The following is a 26,446-nucleotide window of genomic DNA, read 5'->3' on the forward strand; positions in this document are numbered from 1 at the left end:
GGGTAACTAGACATTGAGAGACAACTTCCAGTCCCCATTCAGGCTGGATATCTGTAAAGCTATGAAAGACCTTTAAAGAAAATCCTAAGAGAATCTTCCTTGGAGGTGGCAATTTGGAAATCATAAAGAAAGAACCTGCATTTGTAATTTAATTTAGCCCATCTAGCCATTAGGAGAATCTAAATAGCCTGCCCTAATTTTGGATTACTGTACGTTGTTAATCCAATGATTTGGAAAGTTAACAAAATCTGAGTACAGTAGTCTGCACCCCCCTTATCCACAGGGTATATGTTTCAAGACCCCCTAGTGGATGCCTGAAACCAGAGATAGTACCAAACCCTATATATACATACATATGTTTTTTCCTATACATACATATCTGTGACAAAGTTTAATTTATAAATTAGGCACAGTAAGAGACTAACAACAATAACTAACAATAAAATAGAAAAATTATAACGATATACTGTAGTAAAAGTTATGTGAATGTGGTCTCGCTCTCTCTCAAAATATCTTATTGCACAGATTTAATGCCTTTTCCATCTTAATTAAGCACTTGTCACACAATCTGGCTGTAACTTTTGCAGCATGAGGTCCAATGCAAAACTAGCTTGAATTTCTTTTTCCTTCTTCATAATTTCATGGATAGAAGAATCTTTCTTACCATAAACCTTAGCAACCTCAGCATACAATTTTTTTTTTCTTATTAAGTCAAAAACTTTCACCTTTTCATTTAGAGGAAGCACTTTACAGCTTCTCTTTGGCATATCTGAATTGCTAGCGTCACTACTCTTGTACTCTGCGACCATTATTAAGTAAAATAAGGGTTACAAGCACTGTGATACAACAGTCGATCTGATAACCAAAACAGCTACTAAGTGACTAAGGGAAAGGATACACTGAACAGAGGGATAATTCACCTCCCGGGTGGGTGGGATGGAGCAGGAATGCCCGAGATTTTACCAAGCTACTCAGAATGGCACACAATTTAAAATTTATTCATTGTTTATTTTTGGAATTTTCCATTTAATATTTTCAGACCATGGCGGATTGTGAGTAACTGAAATCACAGAAAATGAAACTATGGTAAGCGGGGGACTACTGTGTGTACATGTGTTAAGCTGAACTAAATGTTTTTTGGTATCATATCGACAGAATCTCTGAATATTAGCACTTGATAGTTTTCTTGCACTTAAAAAAAATTGAAGAACCTATTCATCCCTATAACATTCACTGTTCAAAGGTATGAACAAATTGTGTTTCCACTAAAATTATTACAGTGTCATTTAGAGCAATTACATATACTCATTTAGAGCAATTACATATATTGAAGATGTACCAGAATTTGCTTTACTGACTTATGAACAACTGAGGGTGGAGCAGCTCATTTTCATGACAACACATCGCAAATATAAATCTTAACACTAGACTCAGGTTATTATACTATGTGTGCTTTAAGTCATGAATTTACAAAATAATTTCAACACGACATTTTAGGCTGTTTAAATACTTATTTCAAAACAGAGATTTTATAGACTGACACAGTTTCAGTGTTCGTAATACTCCTAAAGAAATATTTATAAGTTACATTGATGTTACTTTATTTAAAACATCACAAAAGAATCTTTAACTTTCACAAATAAAACTTTTTTGGAGGAGAAACCTCTCTGTACAGAATTTATTATGAAATAGTTTAATGGCAAAAGGCAATTAAAAAGAATTAAGATTTTTACATATTACATAAGAGATAAACAAAAAAATTGGACATGATATATTCTTAAAAGCCCTTTTACACAAATAATTTTCATAATTTGACTGTAAGGATTAATATACATTGAGTTACTATTATCAAATTAATTTTAAAAGTAAAATTCCTTAATCAACGCAAGATTATGCTAATTTTAAGAAATTAATCAGGTAGTTTAACACTGGAGTTCATTAACCAATCCCATATGTAGCACAAAATATTTCTCTCTGATAAATACCTATAAATATAATTTATTCATACTTTAAAATATTTTAAAATTTAAATAAAAACCTCTACATGTAGACAGTCTAGGCTAATTTCCATATATGTTTTGAAAAATATATGCTAGCATGAATATATTCTTATTTAAACATGATTTTAAATATTCTTAATAGAGGAGACATGGAATCTGCACACAAAAGCTAGGTAGCATGATTCAGTCAATGATTAATTTCCTCTTAGGAAAAAAATTACTTAATTATTTTGCATAGGATTAAAACTAGGTATATTTTCTACATTCTTATAATTTTCTCAGGGGCGCTTCTCAAAATACAGTTAAGGAAACAAAAAAATCCCACTACTTTAAAGTTCCCACTACTTTCTCACATCTAGCAAGAGCAGAATTCAGTCCTACTTCTGAGGCCAGAGTAATGATTTTTAAAGAATGATTATGAGAAATAATGATTAAGAAAAATAAATAGTAAATAGTAAAATAAAGCAATTAAAAGTCATTTAAGTAAAGCAGTTAAAAGTCAATATTTTTTTGCATTTTTAGAAAAGCTTTTAAACACTTAGAATTATAATGAATATATTATATTTATTCTAAAACTTCAAAATTATTTCCTCTTTGTAGTACTGAAAAGGAGATATCACCATTTCAAACAACTGTTACATCTTATATACATTTTCATAGACTTTGTTTTTTCATATTTTCAAAGGCCCCACTTATCTGTAATAGTGATAATTTTATTTATCTTATTGGCTAATTAATATATACATGCAACAATATACTTCAGTAGTCATCTAACTTTTAAAAATATTTCATTGTATTTTCACGTTAACTGATGCAAGTATGGGCTTAAGGGTGTAGAACTATAGGAACGAGAAAATATTAAAAATATGCTTTTAATTTCACTAGTCCACTATATAGTTTATAGGTGTTTACCTTTAAGTTATCACCCAGCTGAATCCCTACTGAGAACAAGTAAATGATTATCAAGAGGGAAAGAATATAATTAAAATAAAGAAAAAAGAAAAGCTCAAGTAAAAAGTACAAGCTACTAAAATTCAGCAAGAAGAGGACATCAGAGAATCATGAGTAGTTTACCAAACTGACATGATGTGGTACTAGGGAAGGAGCCATTGGTGGGAAAGGTAGCCTCCACTAAGTAAAAGTCCATTTATCTTTGGCAGCTGGATTCAGTAGAACCTTACTGGGTAAATTTTAAAATGTTATAATTTCAGGAAGAGGAATACACATAATTTTATCTGTCTGCAACTTTCTATTTTAATAAGGAAAGAGCAAACGGAAAAAAACATAGGGCTTTCTAACCAAAGTATGAACAAAATGCAATTTTAATGTGGAATGTCAGCACTGAAAACTTTCATGAATAATCTGTATGATTCTATGTCTCCAGAGTACATTTATAATTAACTGCTCATCTAAATATCCTTCATGCTTGCAAACTGCTCCCTAATTAGTGGTTGAGCAGGCAGGAGGACTTCTCAAGAAGAGAAAAAGAGATGACCAACTCTACAGGGACTTTTTAAGATTCCGTAAGACCTCAGCCATTCATTAAAACTGCTGTGGTCCTATCTGCTGGAGTCCCTCACTGCACAGGAAGGCCTATGGACTGCCATGGATCTCCCGGGTCCTGTCCCAGGCAAGATCCTCTCCTAGGGTAAGTGTGGATTATCCCACAGGCAATGATAAATTTATGATTTTAATATTTTCATATATCTTTTTTTTTTTTTTTTTTCAGTATGCAGGTCTCTCACTGCTGTGGCCTTTCCCATTGTGGAGCACAGGATCCGGATGCGCAGGCCCAGTGGCCATGGCTCACGGGCCTAGCCGCTCCGCGGCATGTGGGATCTCCCTGGACCGGGGCACGAACCTGTGTCCCCTGCATCGGCAGGCAGACTCTCAACCACTGCGCCATCAGGGAAGCCCTTTCATATATCTTTTGACACCACAACACACTGTAAAGAATGTCAGTGCCTTTATATCAAAGAGGAAGCATCTAGATTGGTATGCATGGGGATGGGGCAGGGGCGATATAGCCTAGCGGCTAAAACTGTAGCCTCTGAAATATGACTGCCTGGACTTGAATGCTGGCTCTGCCACTCACTAACTGCATGACCTTGGGCAAATTACTTAACTTTTCTATGCTCCAGTATCCTTATATGTAAAATGAGGAAAATAACTACCTCTGTCATGGGGTTGTTGTAAGTACTGAATGGGAAAATACAAGTAAAGTGCTTAGAACAGTGCCTGGCAGGTTATAATCCATCCATGAATGTCAGTAAAATCCTGTACCATTTGGAGTATGACTGGCTAAGGTGCAACAGCATAGATCAGCTGAAAACTCCTCGTGTGTAAACGTAACACTCTCCCTCTAACTAGAAACAATTATAAGATTCCCAAGATTGGTACTAGGTGAGAAATATCAGTTTTGGAGGCCAGATGTTACTGTCTTCTCCCTGATCAGTATATTAATATGCAAATAAAACTGCTCTGTAACAAGATAAAGAATAAAATCTTTCATGAGGTACACATTATCAGTATATAGTTCATGTCTCCAGTGCATTTTAAACATAATTTCAAGTTCAGTTTGTCTCTTTAACTTGTGTTTGTTTATAAATCACATTGGTTCATACAACTGATTACATTCTTCAAACCCGATCTTATGAAAGAAATATAGGGATTTTAACCATGCACCCTTTCCTAGATGCTAATGTAATGTGTCCTTTCTTAAAAATAATGCATGGTTATGCATTTCTATTTCTTAAGCTAGATACTAATTAAAACCTTACTGAAGCTTCAGAAAAGAAATATATCTATTGAATTATATTAAAACTTAAAGTTCTGGGCTTCCCTGGTGGCGCAGTGGTTGAGAGTCCGCCTGCCGACGTAGCAGACACGGGTTCGTGCCCTGGTCCGGGAAGATCCCACATGCCGCGGAGCGGCTGGGCCCGTGAGCCATGGCCGCTGAGCCTGCGCGTCCGGAGCCTGTGCTCCACAACAGGAGAGGCCACAACAGTGAGAGGCCCGCGTACCTCAAAAAAAAACAAAAACAAAAACAAAAAAACTTAAAGTTCTGCTGGTGTGCAAAGTTTTTTAACATTATGTTGTATCTATATTATTAACTACAAATATTTCTGCCTGATTATGGAATAAAGTTTGTTAAAATAACAATAGCCTTACGATTGTACAAAACAAAACATACCTACATTTCAACAATAAGTTGACTATAAAAACTCATATTGGCAAAATGTGACTTAGTGAAAATAAATTTGAAGAAAATTCTACCACTAATTCAGTTGAGATCTCACTGAAGAGGTATCAGCCCATAGCAGTTTGACAGTGCACTTGCAACTGAAGATAAAGGAAGTCATAAAAATAATGGCATGAGGAGAACTTTATATGGCATCAGGGAGCACCATTTATCATCACATTACTGTAACCCTCTCTGGTGAGAGATGAGGAACTGCTCCTCCAATACCTTCTTCTAGAAATTGGCTCTTTTCCCAGCCTTTTTTAATTCTCTTTAGCTTTCGGCTTACACATGGAAGGAGTAAAATGATCTTACCCAGAATTACAATTAAGGGCAAAACAAGAGCAAGAACAAAGTTTGGTGGTGTATAAAATCTGTAGTACTCTTCTTCAAAAGCTCGTTTCCATCCATAAATTAAAACATGGAAAGTACTTATGAGCAGAGCAACATAGCCAAGTGTAGACTTGAGATAGGGGAGGAAGAAAAAGAAACAAAATAAGAAGCAAATTATTCAAACTCATAAATTAACCCATCCAGATATACCAAGTTTATATTTTGATAATACTATTTTACCTTAAATTACTGAGTTACTCTTTGTTCTCTACTGCATTAAACAATTTTAGTATTTTCATATATTTCTTATATATTTATATGCACTTTTTTACACAAATAAGGCTGTATTGCATATAGCCTAGTATTCTGATTATTTATCACATCCAGAACCTTTGCCTCATGTCACTAAATATGAAAACATGACTTTAATGCTATATGATATTCTATTGAATGGATGTGCTATAATTTACCTAAGCATTCCTTTTTGTTGATCATTTACTCTGTTTCCTACTTTCCTCAACTATAATGTCACTTTAAGCCCTTTTCTTTATTTTGGTTTATTTCCTTAGAATTGATTTCTAATAGTGGGATTACTGGTCAAAACATCTGGGTTTCCCTTAAGGATACTGATAAAAACTGGAAAACTCCTTTATAAAAGTTATCCAGATTTCTACCAGTTGTGTATATTATTTTTAAAAAATGTGTGTATGTGTGTATATAATACATGTATACATACATATATACACACGTATATAATAAAATTAAATGCTGAAGAGCATTCTCATAAGTATATACACACATACATACTAGTTGAAGATAAATATGAAAAATCTTACAGTATTAATATGTAACATAAAAAGCATTTCAAATGGCTTTATCAACCATATTAAATAAGATTATTAAGAGCACTTTGTTAAACAGTTCACAGGTTAAAATCAAAAAGTTCAGCATTTTGGGTTCCCTACATTATATTTAATTGCTTATTTAAGAAATGGTCTATGTTACACAAAATGTAGTACTACATCGGCATAATAATGTAACTTCTAACTTCACTGGGGAAGGATCAACTCTCGCAAAAAATTGTTCTGCTTGCAATTACTCATCTAAATTTATAATGATACTTTGCACCCATCTAGCACCTTTTATCAGTGGGCCTTCTATTTCTTTTCAGGTGTGATTAAACTAGCAGTTGGGAAAGTATTCACATTTTATTTCCCTCAAAAAGGAAAAATGAATTTAGACAAGGGATATGCCCTTAATTTGAATGAGATTTTTAGATCACTTAAAAAAAAACTCAAGCGAATAGGCAAAAAACAAAACTAAAAACAAACAAAATTTAGTGTACCACCAAATGACACTCATCTGCATATTGTGCTATAAACCATTTGGATACAACCAATACTGATTTTATGGTAATTTAGGTAGGGTCTCAGTTTGAGTTATATATTTTTAAAGTATGCAAATGTATTAAATAGCTATTACTGGAGTAAGTGAATGTTTAACTTGTCAAAGAACACAACGTTATCTTGAAACCCCTTTGTAGACACTCGTATACATATGTATACAACTGATGTACCAAATACATCAAGAATTAGTACCAAATACTAACAAGAATGATAAGGCTGGTTGCTTGCCATAATTCATTAACTACCGCTTGTGTTTGTGTGTGTATACACATTTCCTTTAAAATATTCATACTGAACTTCTCTCCACTTGAATTACAATGAATGAGACTTTTCTAGACAGATCAAGATGACTCAAAATATAAAGTAAGTCTTCATTCATTTGCCCAATAATAAATTGACTTTGGTATTAAACTTGATCTAAGCTCGTTCATCCCCCACTATTTTTTTTTTTTTTTCTTTTTCAAATAACCTTTACCTGTAACACAGTAGGCAGTACTATCAAAGCTTTCCAGTAAAGTCCTGTACTGGTCTTTCACCTACTAAACCAGAACGGTGCTAAGCTGGCCTCTAGCGACATACATTCCATGAGCTAGATGCATGAACAGCAGTCCCGGGGCACTCTTTTATTAGCAGCATATTTAAAATCCAACTGTACTTAACTGGAATTAAAAATCTATGCCACCCAGTCCCTCACCAAACAAACCCCACATACCTGAATGAAACTGAATTCCCTCCAGTTTAAAGCATTGCTCACTGAAGGGATGGAGGTGACCGCCAGGAGGGAAAGTAAGCCAAGGCTCATTATACCAAAGGAAATATACATTTCATTTCTCCAAACTTCTTCCTCATTCCAAGAGTTTTCAATATTTGCATGAACCTAACAAGAAAGCAAACATGAATTTCCTTTGTTTGGTAGAATATTAACTGATTCAGCACAGAGTTCACTCTTGGCCTAACAATATGTCATATATGGACATAGAACATTTGAGTTGCACTAATTCAATTTAACAAACTGTTATGGAGAACCTATTACTGGATGGTATTGTTCCAGGTGTGAGGGAAAGAGAGGGAGAGTTAAACAAAAAGAGAACTAAGATTCTCTCCTTCCTCACCCACATGTGAGAAGGGTGGGTAAATCTGTCATCACATTTGCAATACATCATGGTGACAGGGACTCTGGAGTCCCAAGACCGTGAAATACTGAGTGGTTGGTTCCAGAGGGACACAAAAGAAGTACTGACAGTTAGACTTAGTTTTCTGGTGCTTTTACAAGTCAGTTTAAACTTGGTTGAATATTTTGGGTAGATTCTGGCCTTAGTTCAATTTAGAATCCAGGCAGGGAATTTCTAAACTATGTCTGTGCCTTCCTTTCTCACATGAAGATTATTTAGATGTTGATTTACCTCTTCTTACCTTCTTTTCCCCAGGAAGCTGAGATTTCCCTGAGGATAAAGCCCTAAGGATTGCAAATACTTATCCACTTGAATGGCCTCATTAATATACTTTCCGACTGTCCAGTTGCCTCATTCAGTACTTTCCCTTACATTGATAATGCACATATAATCAAGCCAGAGTTTAACTCTGAATATGTCATATTCTGCATAGGGACTACTTTTAGAATTGTCTATTTACATGCAAACAATATAATTAGAGTATAAATCAAGGCTTGGATTCCTTGGGTTAAAGCTTTGGTTTAAGTAATCTATTCATGGAAAACATTCTAACTTAACACCACCTTAACTTTTTGTCCAATTCCAGGTAACCAAACATACTTGAAATGAAAAAAAAAAAAAGAGAGAGAAAAGCTATTTCTTAGCCATTAGTTCCCTGAAGCAATCATACCAACATCCTGAAAAGAGCCACAGAGCTTCTCCATGGATAAAGGCTCTTATTATCTCATTTGGTGTCTATACAACAATACAGAATAACAGTATACCCCAGTATACCCGGAGATTACAACCTGTATCTATCTACAAGCCCTCCCAATTCATGCCTTTGTTCCATGAGTATGTTTTTTGAGTGTCTACAACGTGTCAGGCACAGTTCCAGGTATTAGGCATATATCAGTGAACGAAACAAAGATCCCTCCTCTTGTGAACTTACATTATGATGAGAGAAGGCAGAGAACAGTAAATAAACAAAGAACACAAAGTGTCTTAGAAGGTGGTAAATACTATTGAACAAAGAGAAAGAAGAGCAGGTAAAGTAAGAGGGGCTGAGAGTACCAGGGTTGAGTCAGAAGCAGGTGGCAGAATATAAATTGGTGTCCAAATGAAGGCCTCGCTGAGGAGGTAAGAATTTGATGGAAGAAATCTTCACATATTGAGGTACAGAGAAGTCATTCTGGCTTATACATGACTTGGCTTGAACTTTATGCTAATTAGAACAGCCTGTTTTACGGCCTGTCAAACATACATTGTATATCAGCTTTACCATTAAAGAGAAGAATGTTGCCCATCATCAAGTTATACAAAGGGTTCAGTTACAACCCACTGTCAGTTGACAGCGGGCCCTGAGGGGAATTCAGGGGGAAAAAAAACAGGATGAGGCTTTCTGTGCTTTGAAATATTGGCTCCTAGGTAGTTAAGATGCATATCTTAGGAGAATTTCAAGGACCCCAGATTCTTGCATCTTCCCATATATAGAAGAGCACTAAAATCATTAACTTGAGATATCTGTTCTTTGTGATTAGCAGTAATTCTTTATCAAAGATATATGTTTGACTACACTTATTTCCTAGCCAAAAAATTCATATACACACTGGCTCCTTCCCCGCCTCTTCAGAATAGTCCCCTCAGAGCTACTGAGAGGTTGTCTTCAGCTTGGCGCAAATAAAACTCTCTTCTATTCTTATTATTGATTATTTGTGTCAACAAATTGAAGACTTGAAGGAGGTGAGGAAGCTGGTGGAGTAGATATCAAAGCCTTAGTATTCATTTAAGTGGTTATTTGTAGAGAGAATGGCTTAAAGAACATCAATCTAGTAATTTTTTTCAAATTATTTTAGGTTTTATTGTTGAAACAAGTGTAAGTACTGGATGCTACATACTTGGACCATGATGCCTTGATTTCTTATAAAATGCAAAAGCTCTTACACATTTGTTTAGTACACACACAGTCCTCGGCTTTCATTGAGAAATGCTACATCAAAGAGCTTCAGAGCTTACATTTGCTGAATGGAAATTACTGAGGAAAATCATAGCCTACTCCATCATCAAGCCCCTTCTGTGAAGCTCTCCCAGAGATTTTCTTGAAGAGCTAAGTGCTAGAAAAGGTTCACCTGAGGAAGCAGTATCTTCCCTGCTTTATGATAACAAAAACCTTGTGTGTGTCTCCTGATCTTGACTTCCTATTCTGTTCTATATTTTCACTAGTTCTAATTTTATTGTGTATGTTTACTGAGAGCTGCCTTATTATTTCATGGAACATGGACAATTATAAAATAATTAACTGATGCTGAAAGTAATCACTGCAATTGTAACATTAAAAAAAAAAAAAACCCAACTCTTCACTTCTCTGTTTCTTGGGGTTTTTTTTGCGGTATGCGGGCCTCTCACTGTTGTGGCCTCTCCCGTTGCGGAGCGCAGGCTCCGGATGCGCAGGCTCAGCGGCCATGGCTCACGGGCCCAGCCGCTCCGCGGCATATGGGATCCTCCTGGACCGGGGCACGAGCCCGTATCCCCTGCATCGGCAGGCGGACTCTCAACCACTGCGCCACCAGGGAGGCCCACACTTCTCTGTTTTTATTCTGCAAAGAAAGGAATGGTAGCAGCTCTTATTCTAAATGATTCTGAATTAGCCGCATAATTCTTGTGCAGAAACATTGTTTAAAGAGCAATTCTTTCTCTTCCCTAAATATACCAAATTTCTATTACAAGGTATGTAAAGTTTTACACTGTTTTAAATCTCACGTTTTACAAATTCTAATAATCACATATTTTACTAGCATCAGATAAATATCAAGCACGTCCCATACCTGCTGATAAGCCATGTTGAGAAACAAGTATCTTTCTGACCTTCTCATTGGTAAGCAGAGGCTGTAGGCAACATGGACGGAAGCGAAGAAAAAGCTTAGTAATCCTAGCTGTTTTCTACACTGCAACCAGGTCTCCAACCAAGGTGGAAATCTCCTATACTTGGTGCCATAATAAAGCTGATAAGCAGCTGCCAGGAGACCTGCCAGGTACACCAGGGACAGCAAAGTAATGGCAACTATGGGCAAGGTTTTATTCACAATTTCAATAGGAATCTTGTAAAAGTCACTCTGCTGGTTTCTAATATATGGATAAATCACATCTCTGACAAAAGAATAAAGGAAGAAAAATGTGGCCAGGCTTATGGCTACCACCACTGGCCCTCTCCAGAGAGTAAATAGTCGCAGGGGTAAATTTTCAATCTCCCTGGCTGATGATAATGATCCCAAGTCAACGGGGATGAAATTCAACTGACGGGCAAGTTCAATAACCTGTTGTCGAGCTTGAATATTGTTGCTGCATATATAAACCTATGGAAAAAACAGAAGACTCATCATTACTATTATTGCTTATAAAAATGGTAACAATCACATGCTCCATTTAATCCACAGAGCATCACTTATGATGACCCTGCGTGATGCAAAAAAATTAAGGAGATAAAGCATTTATTAATTTATTAATCTATTTATTTATAGGTTAAAATAGTATCATAAAAACAACAAAGTCCTTGCTACCATCAATGACATGAAAAGAAAATGCAGAAAAATCTAGCTTGAACCTAGGAATAGAAGTCCTCAGGGGAAGAGAGGCAGGAGGAGAGAAAGGTTTCTGGATCACCAGGTTCTGAGCAGACAAGGTAAGGTCTTCCCTCCAACAGTCTAGGTGGAGTTTGAGCTGCAGGCCATGCCCCTCCCCTGTCCGGCTCTCTCACTCCTGCAGGGAACCGGGTGGGGCTGGCTCTCCAGGCTTTGGTGGACAGTACTTAGTTCTAGGACTGAAGCATTGCCCTTTATGGCTATTCAGCAAGGGAAAAGATAAGCATGGATTCTGAATGGTTGAATTTGTAATTAAAACCTCTAAATGATATCATGATGCTATACTATTTATAAAATTTAACTTTTGGCTTAGAAACCAATTCACCAAAACCATGGATAATCTCAGGTATATTATTTCATTGGTCAGAATTATGAAATTCTTTCATCTTTAAATGAGGATAATATATTTGGTGGGGAAAAAATAGCATTAATAGGCTTAGTTACCTTAAACAGTAAAGTAACTGCCATTTTCTAAGAGCTGTTAGCTCTATAGGAACTCTAAGATGGGATTGTGATCAGTGCGGGTGAGGGTGGGCTTTCAAACTACCAAAACCTCTTAGATGTTGTAATGTAGTTGAGAATTCACAAATATTTGTTGAACACCAAGTTCACAAGTTCTTGGCTGGAGTGAGCCAGGATTAGAGTTAGAAGAATTCTGCTATAAAATCTCTGAGCTATGTTCAGGGAAAACAAATTCCTAAATGTATCCCTGAGGATGTTTATATAAAGGCTCTGAAACAGACCACACTGAAATGCTTGCCTACTAAACCTAGTTACATAATGGTGAGAATGTAGAGCTCTTAGGATTATTAATTTTATCTAACGTTTACCATATAAATGACAAAGCCTATACTATTATACAAATGTTCATGAACTTCTAAAATGGAGCAGGGAAGGTGGAGAAATATATACCAAAGAAGTAAGGAAAAGCATTCTCAAATTTATTACAGGTGTGACAATGGTGGATTAAACTATTTTTACTTCACTGGGAAAAAAACTACGAATTATAAAATTTTATAATGAACCTAAAAGAATAAATCAAACATTCATAAAGCCACAAGGACTACAAAATACAAATGAAACTCTTTCTGTAGCTCACATTGAATTTAATCTCTTGTTCTACAATTTCTTTTGTTGAATAATTAAAATTATCACAAATGTGGGCAAAGGATTAAATTCAGGTTTATCTCTAATTTGTTAGATTTGTATCCATTGCCAAACCTTGGTTGATATGCAAAAGAAAAAAAGGGTTCAGAAATACTCTACAGGAAAGTAAGAAAGTATACATTCTTCCAAATTAAACATTTGAAAATGAATGGTTATCATGACTCTGATATGCAGCATACAGCGATATAATACTTGAATTTATTTTCTAAGACATCTAATCAACTGTCTTTATGGACAAAAATAGAAGTATTTTATCATCATGCTTCATTATAATGCATAACCACACTTTTGAAAGATTTTTAAAGTGCACTATTTTATGTGTTTACTTATAAAAGCTCCCATTCCACAAAAGCATTGATGGAGCTCCCCATCTGCTTTATTCTCAAACTGAACTAAACAGAACTCATAGATTAAAGGAGAACCTGAGAAATCCAATCTGCTTCTACCTTCCCCACACAAATTAAAATCTACCCTTAAAATAAAACAAACTGTACTATTTAAAATACTATGAATAATCTACATAAAATAAAAGGTACTTCTAAAGCATTCTTCTTGAGGATCATACTACATAGCATTTCGCGCAAAGATGGGATACTGTTTACCAAATAGCTTCAAGGAAGGAAGAAGGGAGGATGGAAGGATGGGTGGGAGGGAGAGAGGGAAAGAAAAAAGACATGATTGAGATTGTTTTAATATTTGAGGAAGCAAGGAGATGGCCCATTATTCAACTGCCAACCTTGCCTTTTTCTTGAATTAGCTGATTATGATAGGAAAGTTCCAGTTATTTTCTCAGCTTTTCACATCACTTTGGAAATAGAAATGTGCCCTTACAAGGTCATGACACAAATCTTCAGGAGCTCATACATAGTTTTCAAAATGATCATCATTGGAGAGTGTCAAAATTCAGTTTTTAAATATATGATATTTGTTTTAACTATTTAAGTACAAAATACCATCTAACTAAGAATAAAATTTAAAAATACATACTTGTCGGCTGGCATCCTTTGGTCCTAACTGAAGTGCCCAAGCTGAGATAACATTAAATCCTTTCACAATCAAGGAGTCCGGGAATAATGAAGCCAAATATTCTGCATTGGATTCTGGGTATTGGTTTATCCTCATGTTATTGCTCACATCAATCAGGATTTTACCCACAAGCAGATGTCTCAGGTCCCACAGGGAGGTGTAATGTTCTCTATGTATAGCAACAAATATTATATTTGTTTTTATTAGAGCATCTTCATGGTGAGTAACATCTACTACATGAGGAAAAAACTCAGAAGCAAACTTAGGATTTCTACTTCCTATGACCACATGATAGCCACATCTAATAAGTCGAATGGTCAGGGATTTAGCAAAATCCCCACTTCCAATTACACCTACAGTGACCTTCCTTGCATCTTTGATACCATTTATGCCATTAGGCAAAAACGTTTCGCTAAGGCGCTTGGGGCTTCCCATCATAGAGATCGATTCCATGATACGGACTCTTCTAAGATCACCAGGGATATCCTAGGGGAGAGAAAATAAAATGCTCATCAATTACCTATTACCAAACATGAATACACTTCTAGATGTTATAACAACATCCCTTGTTTCTAGAGGTAAAATAGTTTGGCAAGCTATATAACCTCGAACATTGCAAGACACAATTTGTAAGCTAAAAATGGATCTCGAAATAGAAAAATGACCTGTCACAAAGTTGATGTGCTAAAGTGGAGCTTCTCAAATCTTAATACATACTTAAATTACCTGAGAATCTTGTTATAATGCAGCTTCTGATTCAGTAGGTCTGGAGTGAGGCCCAAGATTCTGCATTTCTAGTAAGGTGATGCCAATGTTGCTGGTCTACGGGCCCCTCTTTGAACAGCAAGCCTCTAGAGCGCAAAAGGAAAGAGACTGAAGTTTTCAGCAAGGGAGAACTTTTTAAAAAACACAGTTCTAACAAGTGTGATTATCCAGTTTCTCAGCAGACCAGAGGCAGCAAGTCAGAAATGCCACTAAAGATAGAGAAGGACTATGACAGTTCATCATAGCTCACGAGACAACAGAAAACAGAAAAACAATAATAAAAACCAAGAACTTATTTATAATCCCAAACTGTCTACAGTCATTTGTGATGGGGTCTACCTCAGTAGCTAGTGAGGGACTTTATTACTAAATGAGAGTAAGCTAAACCAGCTACTAAAGAATGAAATCTTGCACTTAAATAATATTTTCAGAAAAGTAGGCATCAAAATATAACAAAGAATTAATTAAATACAATAGACTTCTATCATTCACCCTATGTCCTATTAACTTATCATAGAGAAAGATAGCTTCCCTGTGTAAAGGGGGTTAATAATGTGTTGATGGTCTTAAAGTACACAGTACTTATGAAATCTTTTTCTTCCCGTTTTTTTTTTTTTCTCCATTGGTTACATACAGCATGATGCAGTTATTTTTTCTGGAAAAATCTGTCAAATTCTTTTCTGAGTGACTAACACCTTACAGGGTCATATTTGTTGTAACTTGCTCAAGCATACCAAGCAGATCACCATGAATCAGCATCACTGTTGGGTCTGGATAAAAAATACTCTTCCATTTTATCTGCAATGCACAATTTCTTTTATGCTAACAGCAGATGTGGATCACTTTAGAGAACTTAATGGATTCTATAGGAACAGGTGGAATGTTTTAAAAAACATTTTTTTTGGTTTTTACTAAATGAAATTTGAAATTACTGGAGCAAGGAAAATCCAACTTTTTACCCTAGAACTGGAGGATGTTCAATGACTCCAAATACATCAGTAAATTAATCTTTAAAAAGGTAATAATAATATTACCTAATACTCATATAGCATACACTATGTGCCAGCTCTGTGCTTTACAAATTAACTGAGTGAATCCCCACAACTACCCTGTGAGATAGGTACTAATACTGTCATGCCCATTTTGCAGATGAGAAAACTGATACATGCAGAAGATAATTTGTACAAGGTCACAAGAGAGAAACTAGAGGAACCAGGATTAGAACCCAGGCAGTCCAGCTAAGGTATGTGTCCTCTGGGTGCATGTAAGGAATTTAAGAAAGATATGGGGGCGGGGGCAAGGCGGAAGAGTGATGGTTGTGTTCATATTAGTGTATTGTCCTTCTTTGGTGATGTCATTGCTCCTTAGCATTACCTAGTCATCTTAATGTCTAACTTGGATCTTGGGAAAGGAGAAAACTCACTGTTTTTTAAACTATTACATGTTTCATTTCATACTTTACAAGATATAAGGGGTGATAATTACTTCTTTTCCCTTGGAGTGACCCCATACACCCTGAAAGGCAGGCGGGGGTCAGAGGCACCAGGGTAGTACAAAACTGTCAACATCTTCTTGGAGATATTGTTGGCTACTTGGAGAATCAGGAGCAGTTAAAGGAATCAGAAGTAATTAAATCAATGCTCATTTCATTAAACAATTCAAGGTGAACTGACCAACCTACCCCTAGTCATATACATTATCTAAGGGTAAAAAGAGTTAACTAGACTCACACACCAGAAACCAAGTTTCCTATATCCCAGTCCCAAGTTCTTCTGATTAGAGACTGTAGCATCTCCCCAAACGTAAGAATTTCAAAATCTTTAAATATAAGAATCATGATGATCAAGACCTTTTCAAATGAAAAACAAAAACAAAACAGTATCACTTATCTGCTTATTTTACAAAGCAAGTTCACACCCCTTCTGCACATCAGAATGTGGATAGGTTAAAATACATTAGGGCCTAATAATGACATCTCTGGGTACCTCATTATACCCTGTATTTTATACATATTAATAAGTGACTCTGTCCTAACATGTCTGGGCCTTATTCACATTGTATTTCTAATGGCAAGTTCTAACTGAACCCTTTAATAGTATGACTGTGCCTACAAATAGAAGTTGGCCTAAAAAATGAGACTCTTTTCATCAAAGTGTTAAGGAATGTAAAAGCATTCATGAGAGAAAAAAAAACAACCTTTAATGGATCTGAGAGATGGATTATTTGTGTATTGCTGAAAGCATATAATAATACCATATGCTTGTGTGCTATTTCATAGTTCACAACATTTTCACATATATTACCTTATTTAATTCTCAGATGGCTGTGAAGTACATATTATGCCCATCTTAAAGATGAGGAAACAGAGGCTTAGAGAACCTTAGCAATTTATCAAAGACAGTACAGTTGGTAGTTAACACAACAAGCCTTCAAATACGAGTCTTTTGACCTCTGCTCATTCTAATATTGCAGTGCAAACATTGTATGGGGAACCTTAAAACTGTCTAGATCACCAAATGTCACCCATTAACTTTATTCTCCAACAGAAATACTAACTCTAAATAGTTCAAGCTTAGGATAGTTTTAGGTAAATCCAAAGCTATAAGGTTAGGAATTCTAGCTACCAATCAATCAATCAAATCAATCAATCAACAATAAATCCAATTTTTAGATCAAAACCAACCAAAGACCTAAATTTATTAATACTACAAAACAAAACATGATTGGTTGATGGGTATCTCTTGGAGAACCCCCAGATAGCAACTCATTTTCTTTTGGGGGCTCTGCAAACACTGTGAAGGTGTGTACTGCTTCAAGAGGGAAGGGAAAAAGAGCCGAGAAGTATGTCCATATCCTGTGGAACCCATCCGTACACAGACTTAAAAGAAATGCATCTCCACAAACTATGGGGGCTGAGACACTGGAGCAAAACGTCATCAATCACTTTACAATTTGCTAAGCCATCATTTTGGATCACTTGATTAACAGCTGAGCTGAAGTTTACAATCATGATATCCATAAAAAATGGGGTTATAAGAAGTGAATTATGTCAATAGCTGAAAAAGGTTTACCTATTTACAAAATAAGAGTAATAAGCACCTTACATTGTACATTTCCACTGACAAGGAGTGATGCAACTATAATCTAAAGGCAGATCTACTCTGCTGTGATCCAGCATGAATTTATCCAGGCCACTGTGTGCTTTGCACATAAGAGATAAAGAAGAGAAGCATGGTGCGTACACTTAAGGAGTTTACATTCCAGTTAGGAAGAGACAGTATGTACTTGGAATAAAAAGCAGAAAAAAACCCCTCATACCAGCATATAATTAAGAACTAGACTGTATGATAGTTATTCTAGAAAATCAGGGAGAGAAAAATATCACATGGTGTTCCCTTACCTCAAGTCATTCTATATATTTATGAATTGTACTTGGGAAATAATCTCTAAATTACACAGAATGTCTTCAAGCCAGGTTCATGACAGTACACTACAGGCTCATTCTAGCTTAAAACCATAAGGATCCAAAATTAAATTTGGCTTTCTGTGACCTTACTTTAAAAGTGCTAGGGCACTGGTTCCCAAATATGAAGCTATCACTGGTCGACAGCAATTAAAAAGTATATGGATACAATAGGGAGTTTTTCATAAAATTATTCAATTTAACAAATTGTCCTTTGAGAGTATCTCTTAACTACTGGTCAAAATGTCCTTTTTTCATAAAAGGATAGTGATAACAGCTGTTTGAGTTGGCAGTCCTATATAGATCCTCTCCCTCTCCTTTTTATTTTACTGGTCTGACATTAGGAAACTCTCTACATAAAATGCTCCTTAAGCCTGTTGGAGAGAAAACATTTCTGGGGAGGGGAGAAAAGCACCTTGGAACAAACTCCCTGCTGCTAGAGATGTCTCCTTCATCCTCAGATGAAATATCAAATATCCCAATCTAATTTTCTGTGACTAAATTCTGATTCTTACCATCATGATCTTTGGGTTGCAAAAAGATATTCCCTACATTCTCAGCATTTAAATAAACATATAAAACCCAACTGTTTATAACAATAAAGTATTTCTTTGAGGGAAGAGGTGGGTTTTTTTTTTAGGTTTTTATTTTTTGGAAGAAATTCTTAAGTCCTTTAGACAATGCCAGAAGCAAAGCTGCAATTCTGCTTGAAAAATTAGAATGTGATTTCTTAACACATGGTCCCTGAAACAGCAGCATCAGAATCACCTGGGAACTTGTTAGAAATGTAAATTCTTAGGCCCTACCCAAGACCTCCTAAATCAGAAACCCTGGGAGTGGAGCCCAGCAATCTGTATTATAAAAAGCCCCCAGGTGATTCTGATGCACATTAAAGTTTGAGAATAACTGTCCTAATATAATGCAGTCCAATCACTATTCGCTATTTGAATATTAAAATCCACTTAAGTCAGACTATTAAATTCTTTCCCTCAGCTGAAACTTTTGGGTAATCTGTATGCATCCTCATTTAAAAATCATTTTCCAGAAACTACAAAATAGTAATTTTATTAAAACTATGCAGACCTATTCTTTGAAATTCTGTTTATAACCTATGGTAATTACAAATGATTCATTAATATTTCATACCTGGATCTGAGTGTCTTTTTGTGTTAATGTTTTATAGAACCAAAAGATTTTCAGAAAAGAAATATAATAGCATTAAAGCAAAAGTCTAACTCCAAGCCTTCCAGACTTTTCAAATAACCAGAATTTTAATGAGATATTCAAAATTACAAGTAACTTCCAAGATATTTCCTAGGCTTAGTAAGTATTCAATATATACGTTTATATGGGTACGATTTCATGTTTCTAGGTCCTAAATCATCAAAACAAAACTTTATATGTTTATTATGTTGCAATTGCTAGGGTAAGAAAGCAGTCTAATTCATGGTAGGAAGATTTTCAACAAAAAAGCGTTCTGGTTAAATTTAGGTTAGTCTAGAAATTCAATTTTTAAAATGTATTACTCAAGGACTTCAGTTAATAAAAAATTTTAGGATCTTCTTCAATAAATTAAAGCAACACCATCCCAAGACCTCCCCACCAACCCACTTTTCTTCTGTGTTTAGGCCAGAGAAGAAGCTATACACGTCCTTCCATCCACCTCATAGTATATATAGCCTGCTAAGTCAAGCACAGCCATGTCTCCTGTGCATGCCTGGGCTTTCATAGCACTGCAATTTAACATGACCAGGGGATATGTCTAAAATGAAGCTGGGAGTAGCAGGTCTTATAATGGCTGAAATAATTTCCCCATCTTATAACCTTGTTGCAGATGGTACTCTGAGATAAGGACACCTATATTTATTGGCTAGCAAATACAAGTTTTTCTACATTGCAGTAACTTATTCATAAACAAATAATCTTCTATGATGGGCCTGCTATTCTAGCCTCTACACAAACCCCTTTCCCTAATTTCAATACCATACCATAAACAGTTTACAAATGGCACCAATGCCCACTGGGTGGTATGAACTTTAGGGGTCTCTGATGATTGACATCAATTTAGAAATCAGTCCACAACCAAAGGTCATAATGATACTCACCCATCCATCCCCAACCATTCCCCCATCCAATGTCTTACTGAGCCCTATCCACCAGGCATGCAGCTAGATGTTAACACTCCAATGATACAAAACAGGCAGTGGCTTCCTGGCCATCCAAGCAACATGATTAAATTATGAATATTGAAGCATATATAACAACTAAAAAATAAGTTTTATTGAGGTGAAATATACATATCATGAAATTTACCCATTTTAAATGTATAAATTAATGATTTTCAGTATTTACAGTTATGTAACCATCTCCACAATCCAATTTTAGAATATTCCCACTAGCAGTAACTGTTATTACTCAAATTTTAATAAAACCTGCCAAGAGTATACGCCTCTTTTAAAAAATCCTGCTTCCCACAATGTCCTGAAAGCCCCACTGGCTTTTATACACACAGCAGATTGTGACTTCAGTTTTGCTGACTGTGCTGGATGCTATGGGAGTACCAGGAGGTCCCACTCACTGCTTGGGTTTAGTGGAGAGGCAGAGTCTCAGTCTCAGAGCTGCCTCTTCCCACAACAGAGAATGACCTTCTAAAGCAGCAGTTCTCAGCTCCAGCTGCACCCTGGAGTGACCTGAGGAGCTTTACCACATAGTGATACCTAGTCACCACCACCCCTCCACCCAGATTTTTATTTAATTGGTCTGGAGTTCAGCCAGGGTATCAGGATTTTTTAAGAGATCCTCAGGTGTTTTAATATGTAGCCAAGATCAAAAACAACTCTACTAAAAGAGTTAGGATTCAACCTCATACTTATTTTGGTATTTGGAGATAACAGATGTGGCTTTTTGATCCTCAGTTACACTCCTTTTTACACTGTTGTTTGTAATAATGAAAAATAACCCTAGCAAGAGACTAACAGCTGCCCTTGAATGCTGGAAGCTGTAGAATATGCATGCAGCCCTTTCCCCTTTCTCACCCAGGCTCCGAGCTATCTCAGAAGGTCCACTCACTATTTTGCAATTTCCTCTCTTCATTTTTTGGAAAGGGCAGTGCCATTCCTTAAAATGTGTCATCCTACCACACAGCATACTTTGTTCCTGTTAGTTCATAACATTCAAAATTCAGAATGTTCCAGTGAGGGTGTCTCTTCTTTCCACTTGACGAGGGGCTCCTCTCCTCAGTTCTCCAGGCATCAGAGTTTCTGCTGACCTGAGCAGACGAGAATTTCCAGATGGACAGACTATCAAGCTTTAATGTGGGTATGATCATCTAGGAATCTTGCTACAATGCACTTTCTAATTCTCCAGGTCTGGGGGGGGCTTGAGAGTGTGCAGTTCTCCCAAGCCCCCAGGTGATACCCATGGTCCTAGTTCATGGGCCACATTTGGACTAGCAAGGCGCTAGAGTTCCTCTACCTTTTGTTTTGATCTTATTCACAGGTAATACAGACTAGATAATTGAAAAGACTATGACATTTATAGAAAGTTTTGTTTATGTGGTGTCGAGGAGAAAGAATAGGCCCAGGCTTCTGAAATCACCTTGTTTTCTGAATCTTAGTTTCCTTTGTTAAATGGAAAACAAGAAAGTTGTACCTGAGTCTGCATTCCTTCCCAACACTAAAATTCTTTTGTTTCCAAGAATTATAGCTATATAATAATGGTAATTGCTAGCTTTTATTTAACACTGTGACACTTCTACTTTATGAGCTCCATCTAACAGTGTGATTTAAGTAGCATATGGGTTCCTTGAAATTTCAAGGTCACAGTTTTCTTGAGTGGACATTTGACTTGATGTATGCATTTAAATCTTAAAGTATATTATCAAGTTAAGAGAATTCCATTACACTCAGATACATGAAATCCTAAGATTTTCAATTTAGAGGAGTTTCCTTGACATTCCTCTGGCTGAATGGCAGCTGTTATGCTATATTAATTTTATAAAACAGAACAGAATTTGTTTCACACATAAACATCTAGAGCATTAATTGTTGGATAACAGTAACTCTGAAAGGGCTGTCCTCAGAGATCTGATGACATTCACAACCTGCTGATTTGGATGTTATCAAGAAAATGTAGGGCTTCCCTGGTGGCGCAGTGGTTGAGAGTCCGCCTGCTGATGCAGAGGACATGAGTTCGTGCCCCGGTCCGGGAAGATCCCACATGCTGCAGAGCGGCTGGGCCCGTGAGCCACGGCCGCTAAGCCTGCATGTCCAGAGCCTGTGCTCCACAACGGGAGAGGCCACAACAGTGAGAGGCCCGCGTACCGGGGGAAAAAAAAAAAAAAAAAAAAAAATCCAACACCAACTTCTGTTTTCCAAAATATTTCTTAAATCCCTCTCCAATGACACCAGCTTAATCCAGGTCTCTCTCATCTCTCACCTGAACTCTGCAAACATTTTCTAATGGTCTCTCTACTTACTCCTTTGCCTCTTTCCAAACCATTCTCTAGGAAGCAGCTAAGATCATCCTAAATTGTAAATCAGATGATGTCTTTCACCTCCTTAAAAATCAGTGGCTCCCTGTTGCATTTTGAACTGCAGTCACCTTCTTGACCTAAATGAACCTGACCTGAAGGCTCTGAATGAACTAGCTAGTCCTAGCACAACTCTTTTTAAAAAATATTTTATTTATTATTTATTTATTTAGGCTGCGCCAGGTCTTATTTGGGGCACAGGAGATCTTCGTTGCAGCATATGGGACCTTTTTAGTTGCGGCTTGCAGACTCTTTAGTTGTGGCGTGCATGCGGGATCTAGTTCCCTGACCAGGGATCTAACCTGGGCCCCGTGCATTGGGAGCACGGAGTCTTAACCACTGGACCACCAGCAAAGTCCCCCATCACAAATCTTCAGTGTCATCCTGTATGACTGTTATTCCCTATGGTCCAGCCACAGCATCCTTTTCTTGAAGTAGAAAAGACCAATCACTTTCTCATCCTGTGAACACTGCACATCCTATCATGTCTCTTCAATACAATGATTCACGCCAGTTTTGTTCCGTTTTGAGCCCCTGTTAGGTTTCCTTTCTTATGTAACTGTTCTTTACTTATTACTATTTCCCCCACCAGAAAATAAGCTCCTTGAGGGCAGAACCATGTCTGTCTTGTCCATCATTGCCTCCACAGTGCCTGGCACATAGTATATACATAAGAATGCAATAAATATTCTTTGTTGTCAAATGCATCCAAAAATGTCAGGACCAGAAGAGATGTAATAGGTCTCTAGATAAGATCCCTCATTTTGTTGATGAAGGCTTGTGGGCTGAAAGCAGGTGATATGTCAATGTCATGGTTAAGTCAATGTCATGGTTACTGGCTGAGCACAGACAGAATAAATGCATCTCCTGATGCCCTGAATGCCCTTTATTGAAACTGCACTATTAAAATATAATCACGCTCATTCACTTCAAGTCTATTTTCCATGTCACTAGTACAATAAAAAGTGACCTGGATACAGTTTTTCATTTCCTTTCTGCACAGTTAGCTCAATTCATCATTATTAATACTGTCTCATTCCCTCACCCCTCCACCCCACCCAGTGACTGACAAGCTAAGAGAAAGAAACTGCAGCCATTCCAATTGTTTCTAAATATGCTGCAAAATCTCTATCTAGGACGGGTGTTTTTCTTCTGTAGATAGCTTTTAAGCTTTGAAACAAGAGAGAGCTGTAGAGTAAAAAAAAAAAAAAAATACAGCCTTAAAGAAAGAAAAAAATAAATGGAGATCAACACGACGAGGAAATAATAAAGGTGAAAAAAGTGTATGGGGTGTGATGGGGTACTGGTTTGGAGAGAACTAAAAAGGTTCCCAGTATCAGGGCTGTTAATAGGACTAGAATCCAATCAAAGTCAAGAGGGGGGGGGCAGGAGTTCGAATTCTACTTGCATTTTCACCCACAGCAATGAGTGATAATTAACCATGGCCTGGAATAAGTTTTTCCATCTAAAAAATGTACGGCCTGAGGAGTAAAAACTGACATCAATCCTTCTCCAAGGGGTGGGGAAGATAATAAATGGAAATCTCTCGACAAAAATTCTCTTTATCTCCCTGCTCTATTTTAAGAGCAAGATTTTTGGGGCATAATTTTCAACAAGTTTTGGCTGTGGCTGAATACGGGGCTCAGATAATTTAGGACACTCAAAGAAGAGGCCAATTACTTTCTAACATAATGGCCTAAACACACCACGGTCACATCACTGGGTAATAAACAAAATGACTACTAGAAATACTTAGGTTTCGAAAAGCAGCGCTGCCCGATCTTCAATGAAATGCCCCGCATGAACCCAAAGTGGTAAGGAGACTATCAGGGAGGCTAAGGTAACCTGCCCGTCCTCTCCCTTTGGGGCACATCCTACCTGGGACAATGTCTCTCCTGGCCTCCTTTCTCCTGGGCCCAACCAACCTCAGGACTTTCTGGGAGCTCGGGGAAGTAGGGGGCGGGATCCGTGGAACAGACACCCTTCCCACTCCCCGCCTCTAGGTACCCAGCGATCCAGGACCCCAGCAGCTCAGGCGGACGCCGCAGACGGCGCGGAATCCAGGGGAGGAGGGATGCAGCGCTTGGCGCCGACCGCATCTGGACCCCCAACTCCGCCCCCGCCACCGCGTCTAGAGCTCTCCCCAGCCCGCTCACCTCCGCGCCCTCCGCGCCGCGTAGGGGCGGGCCTCGCAGCTCTCCGCGAGCAGCGCCGACTCTCCAGGGGCCTCGCCGGGCTCTAAGGCCTAGGAACCGCGCCTCCGGCCCCGCGGCTGCACACTGGCTGCCGCGGCGGTCGCGCTCGGGCAGCTTCCCCGCCTCCCCAAGCTGGATCGCGCAGGACCGGGAAGGGGAGGAGGAGGAGAGAGGGCGGGAGGAAGGGCGGCGCGCGGAGGCCGGCCTCGCAGGACGCGCCGCTAGGTGCTGCGCTCAGTGAGGGCGCAGAGCGCGGAGCGGGCCGCGGGACGCCGAGTGGAGGGCCTAGCGAGCGAGGTGGGAGTGCCGAGGAGTCGGGGAGGAGTCGGAGAGCTCGGGGCGGGGGAGGGGCAGGCGTGGGGAGAGCGCGGCAGGACGCGGAGCGCCGAGAGGGGCCAGCAGAGGGGCGGGGAGTCCGGGCGGCATGGCTCCAGCTTCGCGCTCCCCGCCTCCCGCCACCACCAAACCTTCTGGGAGCTGCCGCGTATCCGCCCTTGGCCTACGCCTCCCTGCAGGGCTCCCCCAGGGTTCCTTTTGAAGCCTCTCTAGAACAGTTGAGCCCACTTTTCTCCAACACTGCGTGAGTGCTGTGTGGTCGCCTTTCCACTCTAGACTTTGCTTTTTATTACACTCCCACCCCCTTCCCCACTCAGTTCCTGACAAGTCTACAAGAAACTGCGCTTTTTATACTGCACGTGTTCTTTCCCTCACCTCTACCCACCCAAATCATCTTTTGGCTGGACTGTGTCCTTGGAGTAAAATGTTCAGAAATGCCCTTTCGTGAACCACATTTAAAAACTCCCTGGGATAGGAGAAGCCGGCGGGCTTCATAGTAGTTTTTTAGCTTTGACCTTTACTCTAGCTGGTGGCGCTCGAGCTTTGGTGTTGGAGAAAAGACGGCTAGGCCTGGCGGTCAGGATACCTGGGTTCCTGAGAAAGAAGTTTAACTGCCAGGGCCGCAATGGCCTTGAGTGTTCAGAGGATTCCTGAGCTGTAAGGCCACCTTTGGTTTGGGGAGTATGTAGATTTTCTCCCTGCAGATTGCCAAATGGTCAGGTATCCTTTATTTTTTGCGCTGAAGATGTAAGCAGAAGCAAGAGATCTTTATTCTCAAATATAAAATCAGTTCACTGAAGATTCTCAAATTTGGGGAATTTGTTTGCATGCATTAGTGAATCCCCATTTCAGCAAATATAAGTTTTAAAAAAAATCTCTCCCGGTGGTTTATTAACCAGGAAAAAAACTCTTGAAGTCGGTCTTGGATTGATCGTTGGACACTGCACTTTCCCCTCTGTAGTCTATAGAGAGATTAACCTTTGCAAATACATTCTTTGTTTGACTTGACATGTGCCCCCTCCCCCCCCTACAAATATTATCGAGGTTTGAAGTCTAGACATAAGCTATCTTTCAATGGCGTGTCATGATGTGGCAGCATTGGCATCTGGTAAAATTCTTTCCACATTGCTAAGTGGAAAAAAATAATTAAACTTTATGTCACTTTTTATTATTTTGTTTCAACACTACTCTGAA

At 38.0% G+C, this 26,446-nt stretch overlaps 1 protein-coding gene across 5 annotated transcripts; it reads right to left on the reverse strand.

The window, feature by feature from the left end:
- Nucleotides 1–255: 255 nt before the first annotated feature.
- On the reverse strand, nt 256–25,369 carry STEAP2 (STEAP2 metalloreductase). 5 transcript variants are annotated; one of them, XM_081244549.1, is made up of 7 exons: nt 24,878–25,369; nt 21,340–21,458; nt 14,689–14,813; nt 13,924–14,448; nt 10,957–11,484; nt 7,693–7,857; nt 256–5,704 (listed from the first exon to the last, which is right to left on the reverse strand). In XM_081244549.1, exons 4-7 carry the CDS (start codon nt 14,413–14,415, stop codon nt 5,417–5,419), a joined length of 1,473 nt encoding a protein of 490 aa, XP_081100675.1. In that variant the 5' UTR covers nt 14,416–14,448; nt 14,689–14,813; nt 21,340–21,458; nt 24,878–25,369; the 3' UTR covers nt 256–5,416. The 5 variants fall into 5 exon arrangements, with proteins under 5 accessions (XP_081100675.1, XP_081100676.1, XP_081100674.1 ...); XM_081244550.1 differs by lacking the exon at nt 24,878–25,369 and adding an exon at nt 24,600–24,749; XM_081244548.1 differs by lacking the exon at nt 21,340–21,458.
- Nucleotides 25,370–26,446: the final 1,077 nt, after the last annotated feature.

This window comes from Mesoplodon bidens (genome assembly GCF_964165515.1).
Source record: "Mesoplodon bidens genome assembly, chromosome: 9".
Lineage (NCBI taxonomy): Eukaryota > Metazoa > Chordata > Mammalia > Artiodactyla > Ziphiidae > Mesoplodon > Mesoplodon bidens.

What these genes read in the sequence shown, in the direction of transcription:
- STEAP2 (XM_081244548.1), bottom strand. Translation starts at nt 14,415, where the DNA reads ATGGAATCGATCTCTATGATGGGAAGCCCCAAGCGCCTTAGCGAAACG. An exon ending in CAAAGGATGCCAGCCGACAA is followed by an intron (nt 11,485 to 13,923) that starts GTATGTATTTTT and finishes TTTTTTCCATAG; the next exon opens with GTTTATATATGCAGCAACAA. An exon ending in TCAACATGGCTTATCAGCAG is followed by an intron (nt 7,858 to 10,956) that starts GTATGGGACGTG and finishes CTTTCTTGTTAG; the next exon opens with GTTCATGCAAATATTGAAAA.